Source organism: Oreochromis aureus, linkage group 6 (genome assembly GCF_013358895.1).
Source record: "Oreochromis aureus strain Israel breed Guangdong linkage group 6, ZZ_aureus, whole genome shotgun sequence".
Taxonomy (NCBI): domain Eukaryota; kingdom Metazoa; phylum Chordata; class Actinopteri; order Cichliformes; family Cichlidae; genus Oreochromis; species Oreochromis aureus.
In genome coordinates, this window is record NC_052947.1 from 11,621,964 (window position 1) to 11,640,347 (window position 18,384).

An 18,384-nucleotide genomic window follows, 5' to 3' on the forward strand; every position below is an offset into this window, starting at 1 on the left:
AAAACTCTGAAACTGCTCGATTAATCACTGCCAGTTCTTTTTAAGCATCTTTTATAATTTATTTATTTATTTATATGGTCCAATTCTGTCTAAAGGTAGAACAATATTTTGCATAGTATGCAAAACAACTGTCTATCATTAAAAATATATAAAGAAAGTTTTACTATGATACACTAAATCTCTGTCTGTCTGCAAATTCCTACATGATCAGGAGTTTAGCAACTATAATGTCCACACAGGCACAGCTCAGACCCTTTAAGGTTCTTATCTACATAAGGTCTTTTGTTGTCATCATGTTGCCTAGCAGCCACATACCAATGGTTAGTGTTTGTGCACCTATAACACCATTTAAAAACGTATCATTTTCATTTCACAGCAGTGGTATGTAGTCAACCAAATATTTAATATATTCATTTTTCATATCAAGTTGTGATCTTTACACTATCAATATGTCAAGTTTGCTGTATTCAGTGCTGTAGTGCGTGCTTGTACTAGTTTTTCTGACTTGGGATTTTTTTATAATGTGAAAATATTAAGTATTTACTGTATTTAATGCTGGCATCATTAATCACACTGCAGATCTCGCAAGTAAAAACCAAGTTCCCTTTCACCACCAGTGTGTTTTTTGTTTTGTTTTTTTCTTGTCAGTGCTTCTAATGTAAGGTGATCTCTACATACTCGTAACAAAACAGCAGGATATGAGACAAAAATGCTTAAAATGAGGAATTGAAAGATTTAATCTGCAGCAGAAGGTCAACTGCTAGCTATACATTTCATGTTTTCATGCTTTATTTCAGTTTCCTTTACTTCTTGTACTCCTGATCAACACAAATCCCTTCCTACCCACACTCTTCCTGCACAAGTCTGTTCTATGTGCGGACAGTGTGCCATATTAAGTTTGAAATGTGGTACTGCTGCTTTATCTGAGGTGTTGTTCTTTGAATGTTTTACCCCATGCTACCTTTTATAATACTTACCCGTGGTGCTGTTGGATCCAGTTGTTGATTTTGTTGTTGAAGTTGTCCCTGATGTTGTTGTTGATGTTGTGCCTGATGTAGTGGTGGTGGTGGTGCTAACCTTGCCTCCTGTAAGCCCCACTCCCAGACCATTAAGATCGGACTGTAACTGTGAACTGATCCAGGTTTTCACCACTGTCACATTTTCATACGACGTCAAAAGTGGGAGGTTGGTGCCAAGAAGACCTTTAACATCACTAACAGTCAGGTTCTATGGAGAACAGAGCAGACACATTTTATCCTATGAGCAAATAAACACACTTACTTTATTCTTCAACAGAAAAAAAATGTACAATTTAGTTTTAAAACTTATCAGGCCTGTCCAATGGTTTGCGTGAAGTAAATAAATTGAGGAACTATAATGCAAGACCCTCCCACCCCCACCCCACAAATATATAAATAAATAAACTTTTTTTCAAAATTAGTCTAAAATTCAGAATTCAAAGTGCAGACACGCAGCACTGACCTGTATAACACTCTGAAGCAGCCCAGTGAAGGTCGGGAGGTCCATACTGATATTGGCAGACACTAAATTTTGGATAAACGCAAGATCTGCACCCGCTGCAAGATGGGAAAAAAATGAATGGTACGTTAACTTTCAGCTGTTTAAATGATGTTTTTTTGTGAATGTGGGTTTGTTTGCTTACGTAGGTAAGATTGTATGAGCTGGTAAGTGGAAGTGGAGATAGAGATTGAGCGGGTCACTGGGATAAATGCTTTATAGGCGAGGGCGAACACTTCTTGCTTTTTCTCAGTGGTGCAGCTGGATATGTCCAGGGCATCGGCGTTTCTGCAGGAGATAAAAACACAGGGATGGTGTGTTGAGTTTATGGAAATCATATAACATTATTTATCATTAAATCAGACTTTTTTTTTCTAGCTATCTAAATAATAATTTAAAGATTTATGTGGGTTCACCTGCCTTTGTAAGCGCAGGATCCCTGACAGACCTTTAGCCAACATGTTCTAGTACCTTTCAGATATTACCTGCTGCTAATGTCATGTAAAAATAACCTCCAAACACACACACACTCATGCACAGTCACAGCTCTGATGCCTTACTTGATGCTTTCAACCGAAATGTTCCTGATAGCAACAACATCCAGGGCACACAGGTTTGGTCCTCCAATGGTGTTGAGTGCCACACTGCTGAGACTGTTCCCCTTTACACTCAGATACTTGGAGATGATGGCTTTGGCCTTGATGAGGAGAACCAAGCATTGGTGAGAAGACACAAGCATGTAAAGTAAGCTCACATTCAGATTTTTTCTTCTGTTTGCTCACCAGAACCGGGTCCCACGGTCCGTTTGAAGGATTCATCAAAGAAGCGAGTGTGTCGATCTGAATAATACTCCACATGTTGATGTCTGCCATAGTGGCACTACGGGACATTGCTCCTAAGATCTGAACCTGATCTTCTGGGATGATGCCGCTGGCATTGTAAGCCTATAAATTTGGGAAAGTCAGAAGATATTTAGACTCAAATTTAGATAGCAAACTGTTCAAAGAGAAAAACTGCTGAGAACAAACAAAACAATGCAAGAACACCTCAAAAACAAAAAACAAGGATTTAGGGTTTGAAAGAGAAGTATAGACCCACGCTTAACCGTCTATAAGATCATCAGCAAAAACTGTAAACTCTAATCATTTAACTTCCTCACGTGTTTCTGTGGAATTTTAAAAATAAATAGTCACAAAAATTAAGAGACCAAGAGAGAAGAAACCTCAGTCAGATGCTGATAATGTCACTTAACCTTGTAAAGCCTGAATCATGAGGTAAATGCCAGGAAATTATGTATATATATATATATATATATATATTTTTTTTTTTAAGTGGAGTGTTTATTGAACCTTCCGTTTGGATCATCTTTGCTAATCTGACATTTCTCTACAATTTATTTAGGTTTATCAGCAGAAACAAAACTGACCTGGTGATGTTGAGGTCTTAAAGACTCACAAAAGCCATGTATTAAATATGACACATGGTGTCACAGAGTTAAAATCTTTAGGCTTAAAAAATGGAAGTGGTTAGTGCTGTGGACTTTGCATGCCCTCCCTGTGTCTGTGCTGGTTCTCTGGCTTCTTTCCACAGCCTAAAAACATGCATGGGGTTCGCTTGAATGGTGATTTTAAACTGACCGTAGGTCTGAATATGTGTTATGTGTTTCTGAATGGTTCTCTGTGTTAATCCTGCCCTTCAGGAGGGGCCTAACCTGCCTCTCTATCTATGCCAGCTGGGATAGGCTCCAGGAGTTTTTTGCCACTTACCTGTCGCAACTTGCTGAGAACAATCGTTGTGTAGTTCTGTTGCTGCACCTGGCTAACAAGGGCATCCAAGTTGTCTTTCACAATGGTGGAATTGAGGCAGCTGGTGAACTGACTTATATCATAGTTTAAGGGGAATGTTAGATTAACGATAGTCACGCGGGTTATGAAACCCAAAGTGCAGTCAGTGGCTGAAACACAGAAAGAGAAACAGTTTATGGTTAAACAGTAAATTCTCTCTAGATTCTAATACAGGGGTCAGCAACCCTGGGCACACGTACCAGCTGTGGCACGCGAAGGGTTAACTGACACGACCATAGCTGGACTGGTGTTTTTTCGTTTTTTATGGGCTGATGATTTTTTTTTTTCTTTTTTAGTAACGGTATAAACAAAGAAAGGTGGTGGATTGGCCAGATGCTGGCAGATGTGTAAAAATAACTCATGAAAATGTCTCGCTTTTATTAAATAATTATCTGCATCTTACAACCAAAGTTTTTATCTGACGTAAAATGTATAGAAATCATACATATACCAACAAGACAGTGTACATCACTGTCACAACAGCATTTGTTTTCATTCAAAGGCTTTATGACATTAATACCTGGTGGGCCGGCCTCTAATCAAAATGCCCGGGCCGATTTTTTTGTCCCAGTCCAGCCCTGGGCACAACACACAGTGAATTAATCTGAGAAGTTGCATTAAAAAATAAATGGCCGGGCCAGCGGTGCACATCGCAAATTAGTTCGCATAGACACATTAGTTGTGCCGCTTCTCAATGGCGGTATCTTAGCTAACAACCCCAACTACCAGATTCAACTTGTAATTGGCTAAAAATAACTTAGCCTACCGGTCGAGAGGGATGTTGTTAGCTTTCCACATTCCAACACTTCAAATGCTTCAGGAGCTGTCCGCTCAGCGCAGCATCAGCACCACGGAAATACATGGATTCATCCGTAGACTCGAGACAGAATTCACAATGGGTTTTTGGGACTTTCAGGTGTATGGACCAATGTTTTCTTTTATCAGAAAGCTTTAATGAGCAGCTGGATTTGTCTCGCATTAACTGGCTGAGTTAATGCGACATTGAAATGCAGCTGATTGAACTGAAAACCTCGACTCTGTGGGGGTCAAAGTTTGCAGAACTATGAATGCAACTGGTATCCACAGCTGTGCGTGTTCATGGAGCTTGCATTTTTACCTGCTGGACATCACTACCTGACAAGTTTAACTGCCTTCAGAACATTGCAGATGCCTTTGACAGTTGTGGGCTCTACATATCTGTGTGAGATATCTCACATGAGTGTCCTCAGGTAGCCGTCTGAATGCTGGACACTCGGAGACCTGTGTCTCTGAGTGGGAGACCAGAGATCACATTAACATGTGTATCTCTGTATTAACAAACATGCCATATTGGCTCAATTTATTTTTTTATCATTGTTGATGATAATAATAATAATAATAATGATAATGATGGATTGCATTTATATAGCGCTTTTCTAGGCACCCAAAGCAATTCCACTATTCATTCACTCTCACATTCACGTTCTAACTGTTAATATAGAGCGTTATTACATTTATTGCTAATGCAATTAATTATATGGCACATTGACTTCTGAGGAAATTTTAGATGGTACTCATCATCATAAAGGTTGCCTACCCCTCTTGTAATACATGGACCGAGCAGTTGACAGAAAGAAACCAACCTGTAGATCGCTTTGACTCATCCGGAATGGACATCCTTATTGCACTCTTCAGCTCCCCGATCTTCTGACTGTCCACGTTGTTTTCCTTGAGAACACCCAGGAAGTACCTCAAGTAGTTGTTCTTTGTTTTCTGCTCACAGGAACAAAGGGAAAGAAAGAAAGGCGCATAAAGAACAAGGTTAACACTTATCAGTCCAGCAAAAAAACAGGAAACAAAATCAAAAAATATAAATGTGTGCGGTCATGTATTGCTCACAGTGTTGAAGTAACCATAGAAGGTTGAAGACATATACAGAGACAGCATCCCGAGGTCTTTCAGAGTTTGCTCAGTCCACACTGAAGGAGCTCTGGTTATCACGAAAACAGGACGGTGGTTATTATTTTGAAGGACACAAAGGGCCAAAAGTAAAAATGTAAATCTGGAAACAAACAAACAGGAATGAAAATCTGCCACAGCGGTGAAGCGTTTTACGTACCCAGATCTTGTGTTGCCATTAATCATTCGAGCCTGAACAGCAGCTGCTTGAGCAGAAGTGAGGCTGGGGCAGGCTTTGAGTTTTTCCAAGATGGATGAATCTGAGTTTAGGATGTAGGACGCATCCAGGATGCAGCACATGTTTCCCAATACTGATATTGAATCTTTAGTTAAGCTTGTGTTTGTTATGCCCTTTGAAAATAAAAGAAACAGAAATTCATTTCAGCTCAAAACATTAAAGAAAACCTTAGTGTGATGACAGTTATTTCCAGTGATTTATGCTATAATTCATGCAATTATTAATAAATCTAATTTTTAGAGCTCAAGAAGTGATGTGTGGTTCAAAGACTCACCAGGCAGCTCTTTGCATTTTCAAACAGGGCAGTGCGCTTGTAGCTGAGCGCTGCAGAGAAGACAGAGAAGTTTGCATTTCCCAGCTCTGTGAAATAGGCCCTGCAGCTGCCCTGCGGCACCAGTGAGTAACTGCAAGAGGAAACAGAAGTGTGGCAAGCTGTAGCATCCACCATTCAGCTTTAATTCAGAACAAACAAACAGGATTCTTACTCATAATACAGCAGAACATCTGGAGGGTAGAGGTTGAAGCTGGCAGCATCGTCTTTAATGTAAGTGTACATGCAGGTCAGCTGTTGATAAAAAAAAAGTCAAAATAATTAGCACCTTGTATCGTCCTTGTTTATGACAGAGAACATGTGTAAGAAAGCTCCATGATTTGTTGGATGGTAATGCATTTTTGTAATTTTGCCTTCTCCACCAAAGCTGGAAGTCTGCACTTTAATCTACTGTGGTGGTGTGCAGCTGCAACGTTGCAAAAATTGCGTCTTTGTTCAAAAATGTATTAAGATAAGATAAGATAAGATAACCTTTATTAGTCCCACACGTGGGAAATTTGTTTTTGTCACAGCAGGAAGTGGAGAGTGCAAAAGCTATATAGCAAAAATTAGAATACAATAAGAATAAAATACTGTACACAACTGTACAGAATAGAATAAAATAAAATACTATATACAGTAGAATAAAATAGAATAAAATATACAATAGGATAAAAATAGAATACAAATTCTATATACAACTGAGTAAAAATACAACTTTGTCAGGAAAGAGTATTGCACTTAGTCTTATTGCACATGTGTGGGTTTGTGTGTGTTTGATCAGTTGAATTACGGTGTAATATATATAACCCGATTCACAGGGTATGTATATATTGTTTTAAGTGTGTTTTAAACAATTGTTAGTTACTCATTTGATGTCTCATATGTTCACTTTTTAACAGATATGAAGGACTCTTGGGAGATTTTAAATATCCCATAAATGCCTTGAATACTGTACCTGAGACTCCACTAGATTAACCTTCCTGCTGCCTGACCTCCGACAGGCTTTGATCAGGTTCTTGACTTGCCCATTGCCAATCTTCCTCACTCCAGTGCATGTGAACCCTTGAAGCACCGAGGATGACAAACTACACACACACACACACACACACACACATGCACACTGTTAGCTCTACTCAAACCCATTTGCAGGTTGTTTTGATTGATCTCCCAGACTGATTGGAACTCACTTGTTTGGACCTCCCAGCTGTGCGGAGGCGCTCTCTGTAGCTAACGACTCAAAGAACAATTCAGCCTAACAAAACAATTTAAAAAAAGAGTCTGTAATAACAGGCATGTAGCACAACACGTCAATAAAAACTAAGCTGAGGGTTTCATCTTCTACCTGCTGCCGTTTCCATTTCTTTCTGTTGAGTATGGTGATAACGTCGTTGCTACTGGAGAAGTCCACCAGCAGGGATCGAGGGATCTCAGTGGCCAGGTCATCGGGAACGTTCTGGATCACTTGCACGTTGCTGGTGTTCACTGATATGATCTGAGAGAAGATGGGAAGCATTGTGAGTTAACTCTCTGTGGAGAGCTTTCTTTCTTCACCCGAAGCAGCTGATGGAAGTGTGCAGTGCAAATCATGCTCAAGCTATAACAGAAAACCTGTCATACCTGACTGACAAAGACCTGCTGGATGATTTGAGGACCAGAAAGGAGGTTTGCCACCAGTGAAGGAGTTTGGGAGGCACTTATCAGCTGATTACCGGAGATGCTCAAGAACACTCTGGAAGGTACACCAATGATGAGAGTGCCCAGACTTATCAGCGATGATGAGTTGTTGATCTGGTGGAATGGAAAAGGATGGAAGCAGCACATGCATAAGAGAGCATGACCACAAAGATGACTTTGATTTTTCTAAAGTCAGGATTCAGTCTAAAATCTGCTACCTGTATCACGGCTGAAGACAGCAGAGACTGGATGATGGCCTTGGCCTGACCTTCGCTCCAGCCCGTCACAGTGGAGAGAGTGCTGATGGAGTTTATTAAGTCCTGGGGTTCGATTGAGTTGATCTGATTCAGCGACATGCCGGTGCTTTGGTTGCCGAGGGCAGAAATGACTGTGGAGTCAATGTTCTGACCAAAGTTACCTGCCAAAGCAGCAGTGACCTTCACACGTGAGAGAAAAACTTTGTCAGTAGAGTCAAATTTATGTCTACAGTGTAAATATTCTGGGGAACAAAACTTTATTCTGTTAATAAAAGGAGAGCTTAGTGCTCTTTTATTCATCTTTCCATTTCACCCTTCCTAAAATCACATACCCCAGAACAAAGAGCTCTACACCACTCTAAATAATAAACACCAGATTCAAAACAGGAGCCTGCAAGTGAAACTAAACCCAATTTTATGTGAGTGACAAATTTAAGGAAATAATAAACTACATTTTACCAAGATACCAGGCAACATGCTGAATCTCTAAAAGACTGAAATCTTATAACATTCATGTCTAGTTGACCTTACCTATCCTGTATTAAATGCAGGTATGTGCATTTTTAAGTTAGGTTCCCTTTCAGTCGATTCACTCGGTACTAGTGATGGGAATTCCGGCTCTTTTAGAGAACCGGCTCTTTTGGCTCGGCTCACCAAAAAGAGCCGGCTTTTTTTGGCTCTTCAGGTTCTTTTGCTGCTTTAATTTATTTATTATCAACAACAATATAAAATTATGCACAAAAGGAATTACTAATGTTACAGAAACGTGGTTTTATTTAGGGCTGTTCGATATAACGATATATATCGGATGACGATATAAAAACATCTATCGTTTCATTTTACGCTATCGTTTGTTTCGTGGTGTCGCAAAATAAACTGTTTACGGCAATATTTTTTCACCGTTTTGATGGTCACTGTAGTGGCTATATTAATTTCTTAAAGTTCTCTCTTTCTCTTATATTTAATATAACCATACTACAGACGGACAAGCGCCTGTTTTTATGCGTTGTCGTTAGCAACAACGAAAGTAAAACCATCGCATGTCCGCTTGTTTATTTTCCACATAAACCTTTCAGAATAAAGCTCAAGCTCCTGTTGAGATTTTTCAAAATAAACTGAATCATGTGAAAGAGTATGCAGTGTTTACGGATGAGAAACAAAAAAGAGCCATCAGCAATGTTCCCTCTAAGCTGCGCGTGTGCGCAACTGCGCACTGCTGGCATGGCCTCTGCACACAGAAAATCTGCGTTGTGCACAAAAAAATCTAACTTGAATTGCAATTAAAATTAAAACTTTAATAATTCTGTTTTGCAGTGTTAGTCTGTAAGTGACTGGCTGCTCTTGTATGGGATTAGAACGATGCCACCTTATCCCATAGTCCAGCCAATGATGCGATTCACATTCGTATATACACAGTTAATTGACATGGTTGACAGGCTATGACAGCGTCCTTATGTGCCGACACCAGTGTTTTAGCTGGCAAAGCGGCGTGGCTGATGTGGAGTGAAGCCATGTTAATGACAACGTGTACAACCATTGGAGATGTGAGCAGGACAGACGGAACAATTGACGGAAAAAGTGTGGACTTTATACCAGTTTTTAAATTGTGTTGATAGGCCACGTAAAACCAGAGTTGTGATAAAAATATATGCAATGTTTGGTTTTTTTCCCGAATACTATTGTTGTCTATTGTACATCATTAACAGTAAAATGGCAATTCATTAGTGATGTGCGGATCAATCCTGAAATATCGATTCCTCCGATACCAATCATTTATGTTCTAGAATCGATTCTCACATTAAAATATCGATATTTTAGTAATTTAGGGTAAATTTGTAGTTTATCATTAACAGGAACACAGTGGAAAGAAACTATAACATTCAGATTGTCTACATTCAAAGGAACTACTTCCTCTTCCGCCTTTCATAGTCATGTGCGAAATACGGCTGTATAAATGTCTCGCAGCCCCTTGGCGTGCGTGGTGTTCAAATAGCGCACAACTTCAGTTTTTTTTATTTCTATATGATGAACTCTGCATTATTAAGTGATAAGAAAAAGTAATCTGATGTCCTGTAATCATTATGACGCTATAATTTGAGATACAATAAATAAAATACGTTTTTGTACAAAGTATCGGTATCGGATCAGTATCGTCAATACCACCCTGAATTTTACTTGGTATCGGATCGGAAAGGAAATCAGTGGTATCGCACATCACTATATTTCATAAGGAAAGTGCTCGAAAGCTCTCTCGCCTGTGAGCAAAAACAAAACCCACCAAAAAAAACCCCCCCACCCTTTTCTATATGTCGAAAAATGTACCATGTGGACCAATCAAAAAATGATATGGGGACATGGCATTTAGTTGTTGGGGGGGGGGTGTTAGGAGTGAAGGCGGTGTTTTGAGATGTGAGAGATTTGCGACGTTTAGCGCAAATCTTGTGTAGTGAGTGTGTAGTGTAGTCAATACTTTTTTAGTGTGTGTTAGCACAATGAGGCAACCGCTGAATGTTACAGGTGTTACAGGAGTGATACATCTCCTGTTGTCAGGCCTGCAGGTATCAGGCTGTTGATCTCCTTTATCTCATAGTGGACAAATTATTTTTTGGTGTGGCTTCAGATTTGATGCAGAACAGCAGATTGTTCTGTAAATAGTTTTAAATGTTTATTTAAAAAAACACCTTGGCTGCATTTTCATGTAAACAGCTGCAAAAAACTTTATTTTTTTGCCTAACTCAGTTACTTTTTTGAAGAATTAACTATATAATTAATTTCCCAACATTGGTGATTATATACTGTTTTTGCAGACAGAGAGTTACAGGACTCTCTCCCAGACCACAGACCCATAATACAAGTCAGTGCTTTATATAAAAAAGAAGAAAAAAAAGAAGAAAGAAAGTTGTGTTTTCAAAATTGGAGTTCAAGTTATTTTTACTTCCAGTAGTGTTAACATACTACACAGGTCATGAACAGGATTTTTTTTTTTTAATTTTCATTGTAAGTTAATTTAAAGTAGTCTAACATAAATGTAAATGCTGTAATTTGATTATTTGAATAAACCATGTAACTTGGATGGATTCAATGCTGGCGTGACCACAGTGCACACGTCTACTGTTGCTCACAGTGGTCCAAGGGATCGCTCAGGGAGTTTGTGTGTTCGCTCAAATGCATGAAAAATTAGAGGGAACATTGGCCGTCAGGTGCTAAAAAATAAACTTAGACTCAAACATTAGAACAGGCTTTTCCCCGCAACACGCCGTGTAATAAATACTCACAAAGAAAACGGCGGCCGTTACAACTTATGTCTAAAAATGTATCGTTTCATGCATCGGTTAAAACATTCGACTCCAGGTACACGACGCCCAGCTGGAAACACTTCACGCAAGTCGAGCTGCCCGAGATTCACAGAATTTTCAGAAAATTAAAATATTTTGTGATTTATATCGTTATCGGGACGATAGATGTCTTAATACCAGGATATGAGATTTTGGTCCTATCGCACAGCCCTAATTTTATTGATATATGTTTATATATAAATATATACGGTGCCCTTAGAGACAAAGAAGAGAGAGAAAGAGAGCCAAGGACAACAACAAGAGACAACATCGTCACATTAGAAAGGTATAGTCATCATCCACAATTATTTCCAGTTGCGGATGTTTATTAATGCAGTGAATCCTATGTATGCAATTCCAAGAAGGAAAACACTCTCCCCAAAAAATCATCCCAGGCCTATACGACAGAGAATGTGCATCTTCTTTTTGTTTTGCATATTTTAATTTATATTTTAATGTGTTGGGGTTTGCAGTGTTTGGTGTTGTTTCACTTTAAATTTGTTTAAAAGGAAAAAGCTGAAAATTTAAATAGTTAAAAGTTGAAGTGTAAATAGTTGATTTTGTATTTTATAATTTATTTATTGAATTTCATGTGTAGTGGATAAATAAAAGTATATTTACGGTGGCCCCTAGAGACAAAGCGTGTACAAACTCCAAAACACGTACAAACTCCGAAGCACGTACAAACTCCAAAACACATTGCTAGCGTTAACTGAACTTCAAAAGCAGAGCTACCTAGATCACTTAAATTACACAATTGAAAGCATATGTGTAGTGTTTTGTATTTACACAAACACTCTTATATATTCAAATAATTTAAAAAAAAAATTTCATTTACCTGTTACTACCACCAGAGATGGGCAGTAACGCGTCCGATTACTTTTTCAAGTAACGAGTAAAGTAAGGGATTACTATTGCAAAAAAAGGTCATTAGATTACTGTTACTTTCCCGTAAGCATGCTGCCTTACTGCGTTACTAAAACCGTGATTTTTTGCAAGTGCGACGTTAGTGGCAACAGCTCTGTGCAGATCAACAATGGATAATATATTGAGGAGAGAGTATGAGCGTGCATCGTTTATAGCGTGGAAGTCCTGACCTTACTTCGCGTTTGATTCTGTAAAAAGTGACGAAAACATTAGTGTCCGCTGTTCACTGCATGGGAAGAAAACTTCTTTTTACAGCGAAAAAACCCCTAAACTTCCGAGCAAGCACCGCGTACGCTACCACGAAATGGGAAATTCACAGAGAAACTCGCGGATTCTTTCACTGACCACTGCGGCACACCTGCACCAGGGCAAACATCCGCCTACTATACAGGTGAAAATAGAGCAACAGGACAGCTGAGTCTTTGATTTTATTTATTTTCTGCTGTGTTTCACTTATGTTGTGTTTCATTTATTTGAAAGACTGAGTGTAAACACAAAAAAATATTTTATTTTATGTGCTGGAATGTGCAGAAAATAGTGTGGCGAGCTCAGACACGGAGGAGACAGAGGTTCCTTTGGGAGCATCCGTTTATTTGCAACCGGCCCAGAACACTGCCGCCACCTCCCTCCTCAGCGTGGCAACAACACATAAAACAACAAAAAAAGGCGCTTTCTCACCGGAAGACAGTCGCCGAGAGAGCGCGTCACTCATCACCATGACAACAGTAAACAGAACTATAATAACAAAAACCCCAGAACAGCCCTGACCTGCTACATAGTCCCCACCTAAGGGGTCAGTCGTCCCCGACAGCCCCGTAGTTTGGGGGACACTCCTCTCTTGCAAACCGGGCAGTACACCCAAACCTTGTCGCCAGGCACAAAAGCCTCCCCCCGGCACTTGGTGTTGTAGGCTCTTTTCTGCCGTACTCCGGCGCTGGCCTGGGCCTGGCGGGTGTAGTTGTGAACCACCTGCAGCCGCTCCCTCAGCCTCCTGTAGTAGTCCATCTCTGGCCCACCGTCAATCTCCGGCTCAGGGGGGGACCCAAACACCAGATCCACAGGCGTCCGGAGCTCCCGCCCAAACATCAAAGCGGCAGGCGTGCACTGGCTGGACTCCTGAACCGCAGTCCGATACGACCAAAGGACCAGGGGCAGATGTCGGTCCCAATCCCGCTGGTGGCCGCTGGTGAGAATGGCGAGCTGGGTAGCCAGTGTGCGGTTAAAACGCTCAACCAAGCCGTCGCTTTGCGGGTGGAGCGGTGTGGTTCTTGTCTTCTCCACCCCCAGCCGCCGGCAAATCTCCCCGAAGACCTTCGATTCGAAGTTGCGCCCCTGGTCACTGTGGAGCTCAGCCGGGACCCCAAAATGGGCGAACATCTCCTCCACCAGCCTCTCTGCCGTCGTCGTCGCACTCTAGTCCGGCACCGCGTAGGCCTCCGGCCACTTTGTGAAATAGTCCATCGCCACCAGCGCGTACCGGTTCCCTGACTCCGTAACGGGGAAAGGACCTGGGACGCCCACTCCCACTCGCTCCATCGGGCCCCCACGGTACTGCTGAAGGGGGGGCAGTGGGCGTTGAGTGGGGCCCTTCTGCGCCGTGCAGGTGTCGCAGCAGTGCACGTGAAGTTCCACATCCCGCCGACAGCCAGGCCAGTAGAACCGCCCCTGAGGCGGCGGAGAGTTTTGGCGGTCCCATAGTGGCCTGCCCCACCGAGCCGTGGACAAGCTCAAGCACCTGCGACCGCAGCGACCGAGGCACCAACAGCTGCAGGAGATCTCTGCCCTGACCGGGGGCCCGCCATCTCCGGTACAGGAGGCCGTCGTGGGTCTCCAGGTTGTTGTGCTGGGAGTAGTAGGCCTTCACCTCGGGCTCCTGACCCGACACCCCCGTCCAGTCTGGGCGTTGCGCCGCCTCCAGCCAGGCCCCCACCTGAACCAACGTCGCGTTGGCCTCCTGCTCCCGCTTCAGCTGCTGCGTTGTCAATGGGAGCCACCCCCCTCCGCTGGCTGTGGCCTGAGCAGTAGCCACCCCCAGTGCCTCCTGGGCCCGCTCCTCCTGTCGCAGACAGTAGCGGCACTCGACGGCCATGCAGGGCCGTCTGGAGAGGGCATCAGCGTTGCCATGCTGCCGACCGGCCCGATGCTGGATCTCGAAGTCGTAGCCCTGAAGGACCTCCAGCCAGCGGGTCACCTGACCTTCTGGGTGTTTGAAGTTCAGGAGCCAGGTCAGAGATGCATGGTCGGTGCGCAGGAGGAACCGGCAGCCGTGCAGGTATGGCCGGAAGTGCCGCACCGCTAGCACTACGGCCAGCAGCTCCCGCCGGGTCACGCAGTAGTTCCTCTCGGCTCGCCCCAGAGCACGGCTGAAGTATGCCACCACTCGTTCTCCGGCCTCGCCCTGCTGGGAAAGGACCGCCCCGACTCCTGCATTGCTAGCGTCACTGTCCACAATGAAAGGTTTCCGGGCGTCGGGGTAGGCCAGAACTGGGGCTCTGGTGAGGGCCTCCTTCAGCTGTGCAAAAGCCGCAGCGCAGGCATCACCCCAGCCAAACGGCTGGCCCTTGCCAGTCAGGCGGTGGAGGGGGCTGGCCATCGTTGCGAACCCCTTGATGAACCGACGGTAGTAGGAGGCTAGGCCCAGGAAGCTCTGCAGTTCTTTGACGTTCGAGGGAGTCGGCCAGTCCCGGACCGCTGCCACCTTTGCGGAATCGGTGGCGATACCTTGAGCGCTGATCACATGGCCCAAGAACGTAGTCTCTCTCGCCAACAGCCGGCACTTCGCAGGGTTGAGCCGCAGCCCAGCTCGACGGATGGCGCTGAAGACCTCGCTCAGGTGAGACAGTGCACTGTCGAAGTCGCCACCGTGCACCAACAGGTCATCTAGGTACACAACACAGCGGCTATGAGGGATGTTCACGAGCACCCTTGTCGCTGGCGCATTGTAGAGCCCAAATGGCATGACCCTGAACTGCCACAGCCCCTGTCCAATGGTGAATGCAGTCTTAGGCCTTGCTTCGGGGGCTAGCTCCACCTGCCAGTAGCCGCTGCGTAGGTCGAGGGAGCTGAACCAGCTGGAGCCGGTAACGTAATCCAGGGCCTCGTCGATCCGTGGAAGCAGGTATGAGTCCTTCTTGGTGACTGCATTGAGATGGCGAAAATCCACGCAGAACCTCGAGCTGCCATCCTTCTTCCCCACCAGGACCACGGGTGCCGCCCATGGGCTGTTGGACAGCTCGATCACCCCAGCCGCAGCCATCTCACGGATCTTTTCCTCCGCCACCTGCCGTTTGGAGAGGGGCAGCCGGTGTGGGCGCAGACGGATGGGTTGAGCAGAGCCGGTGTCGATGGTGTGCTGGACCAGCCCCGTCTGCCTGCAGTCTTTGTCACTGGCGGCAAAGATGTCCACATTCTCATCCAGGAGGCACCTCAACTGCTGGCGCTGGTCAACGTTGAGACCTACGCTGCTGCGCTGCCACAGGTCACCAACAGCCTCGGTTGTCTCGGTCGAGGGAGATTTGTCGGGCTGAGGGGCCGGGGCTGAGGTGAGTAGAGATGACCTGGAGCCACTGGCACCCGAAATCTGCTGAGCGGCAGCTGCCCGACGCCTGTCTCGTCTGGCTCTGGTCCCCTCCGCTCCCTGCTTTTGACCGCACTGGAGGGCAAGAGTCTCTGTGCCAAGAGTGATAGCCCGCTTTGCGGTGTCAACGCAGGCCCCCCAGCGGGTCAGCAGATCAAGGCCGATGATGCACTGGTCTTGAATGTCAGCAAGCCAGAAGTCGTGCACCAGCTCTAGATCCTTCACTCGGATCCGCAACGGTTTCTTCCCCCGCATATCAGCCCTCTCACCCGTCACCGTCATCAGCTGGGTGTCGGTGGGCGACCAACCCTTCACCAATGGCCCGGACGTTCCAGGGAGCATGCCAGGTCGTATCAGGGAAATGGTGGACCCCGTGTCCACCAGGGCCCGGCATGGCTGGTCCTCAACACAGCAGCTCAGGTAGAGTCCCCTGAGGTGCCCAACTCGCCCACCACCGCATCGTCCTTGGAGGGGGCAGGAAGCTGGAGCGGTGGTCCCTCGCACACCGCTCCCTCCCCGCTTCCCTGAGGCTGCGTAGTCCTGGTCTTCGGGGCAGGTGCTGGGCAGTCACGCGCCACGTGGCCAGGCTCATCGCACCGGTAGCAGCGGTCGGTCGGTCGACGGAGACGCCTCTGGGGCACCGAGGGTTGCAGCTGGCATATCTCGGTGACCTCCCCCTCCCCGTCGCAGTCTGCGACTCTGATTTGGGGACAGTTTGGGGGGGGCACCTGCTGGTTAGGTTGCGAGGTGAACACCAGCTCGGCCCTCTCAGCCTCAAGGAGCGCCTCACGGAGAGTTTGAGGCATGGCCAGGCGGACGTGTTGACGTAGTCGCTCTGGAAAAAGTCCTCGCAGAAAAGCATGCAGGCTAAGCTCCTCACGGGCTGCTGCTGGGAACTCCGGGTAGCCACGACGAGCATGCAGCAACACGTCTGCTGCAAAGGTACCCAGGCTCTCCCCCGGCCGACGGCTCCGGTTGGTCAGCTGCTCTCTGCTCTGATCAGTGGAGTGCCGCTGCCCGAATCGTCTCTCGAGTGCTATGGTGAGGGTCTGGAGCTCATGCTGCTCTGACGGGGCTAGGTCAAGGAGTACCTGCAGTGCATCTCCTTCCAATGCTAGCGCTAAGTGTGTAGCAGCCTCTTCGTCGCTCCAGCCATTATGCCTCGCGGCTAGCCGTACTTGTGAGAGGTAGGGCTCTAGCGGGGTTAGCCCGTTGTATTTCGGTACCTTAGCTGGCGTTGCAGGCGTCACTGCTCGCTGTCGGGGGCTCGGTGTGCCGGTCGACAGAGGCAGCCCATGAAGCATTGCCCTAGCGTCTGTCGCGACGGGCCGCCGCCGCGTCACTCATGACCATGACAACAGTAAACAGAACTATAATAAGAAAAACCCCAGAACAGCCCTGACCCGCTACAATAGGTTTAAATAATCAAACAAATTTCTTCCGGTCAGAGAATGTTGCATATAATTTAATTTTTGCTTGATGTATAAAGTTAAAAGATTAAAACTAATAAAACAAGTTTAAAAAAGAGACTTTTTCCATTTGATTACATTTTGTATGATGGATTATGCAGAAAAAGTAGAATTGTGCTGAAAGATCTATTTCTTTATTACCTATTCAGGTTGTAAATCGTGTTTTTAAAAAGTAACTAAGTAATTAATTACTTTTGAAAATAAGTAATCAGTAAAGTAACTGGATTAATTTTGGGGGGAAGTAATCAGTAATTAGTTACTGATTACTTTTTTCAAGTAACTTGACCAACACTGACTACCACACACCAAATCCGGTCGTTTGTACTTCTTGGCTTGTGTAGCCACTAGGATCCTGGAGCACTTCTGTTGTGTTTTGGAGTTTGTACGTGTTTTGGAATTTGTACGTGTTTTGGAGTTTGTACATGCTTCGGAGTTTGTGTGTGTTTTAGAGGTTTCACGTGCTTTGGAATTTGTACGTGCTTCGGAGTTTTTACGTACTTCGGAGTTTGTTCGTGTTTTGGAATTTGTACGTGCTTCGGAGTTTGTACGTGTTTTGGAGTTACACGTGTTTTGGAGTTTGTGTGTGTTTTGGAGTTTGTACGTGCTTCGGAGTTTGTACGTGTTTTGTAGGTTTCACGTGCTTGAATTTGTATGTGCTTCGGAGTTTGTACATGTTTTGGCGTTTGTACATGCTTCGGAGTTTGTACGTATTTTGGCGTTTGTACATGCTTCGGAGTTTGTACGTATTTTGGAGTTTGTACGTGTTTTGTCTCTAGGGGCCACCGTAAATATACTTTTATTTATCCACTACACATAAAATTTAATAAATAAATTATAAAATACAAAAAACAACTATTGACATTTCAACTTTTAACTATTTAAATTTTCAGCTTTTTCCTTTTAAACAAATTTAAAGTGAAATAACACAAAACACTGCAAACCACAACACAATAAAATATAAATTAAAATATGTAAAACAAAAAGAAGATGCACATTCTCAGTCATATCCCATTTGGAAAAGATATATATAAATCTTATAAAGTTTGTATCTGTCTTGTGTGAAACTTGTATGAAAAGCATACAAGAGTGTAAACAGATATAAGATCCCTTGAAAAATTATATAAATGAATGAAATAAATGTATGTTTTGGATATTTCCTAAAACAATATATGAAAGTAATGAGAAAGTGGCCACTTTCATGAGTAAATCATATCAGCCTTATATGATTCACTATATCAGAGGTTCCCAAAGTGTGGGGCCCGCCCCCTAGGGGGGGCGCAGAGCCATTGCAGGG

General features: G+C 44.2%; 1 protein-coding gene across 1 annotated transcript in view; it reads right to left on the minus strand.

Moving 5' to 3' along the window:
* LOC116331830 overlaps positions 1-18,384 on the minus strand; it is a 73,984-nt gene that overhangs the window by 676 nt on the left and 54,924 nt on the right. The window contains exons 81-96 of the mRNA XM_039613567.1: positions 7,744-7,962; positions 7,469-7,639; positions 7,194-7,343; positions 7,039-7,103; positions 6,807-6,936; positions 6,024-6,103; positions 5,813-5,942; positions 5,461-5,651; positions 5,241-5,331; positions 4,985-5,114; positions 3,285-3,472; positions 2,301-2,462; positions 2,079-2,215; positions 1,664-1,806; positions 1,483-1,577; positions 978-1,227 (exon numbers count right to left, since the gene is read on the minus strand). Of these exons, the coding sequence (XP_039469501.1) occupies positions 978-1,227; positions 1,483-1,577; positions 1,664-1,806; positions 2,079-2,215; positions 2,301-2,462; positions 3,285-3,472; positions 4,985-5,114; positions 5,241-5,331; positions 5,461-5,651; positions 5,813-5,942; positions 6,024-6,103; positions 6,807-6,936; positions 7,039-7,103; positions 7,194-7,343; positions 7,469-7,639; positions 7,744-7,962 (2,332 nt within the window). The remainder of the gene's footprint in view (positions 1-977; positions 1,228-1,482; positions 1,578-1,663; positions 1,807-2,078; positions 2,216-2,300; positions 2,463-3,284; positions 3,473-4,984; positions 5,115-5,240; positions 5,332-5,460; positions 5,652-5,812; positions 5,943-6,023; positions 6,104-6,806; positions 6,937-7,038; positions 7,104-7,193; positions 7,344-7,468; positions 7,640-7,743; positions 7,963-18,384) is intronic.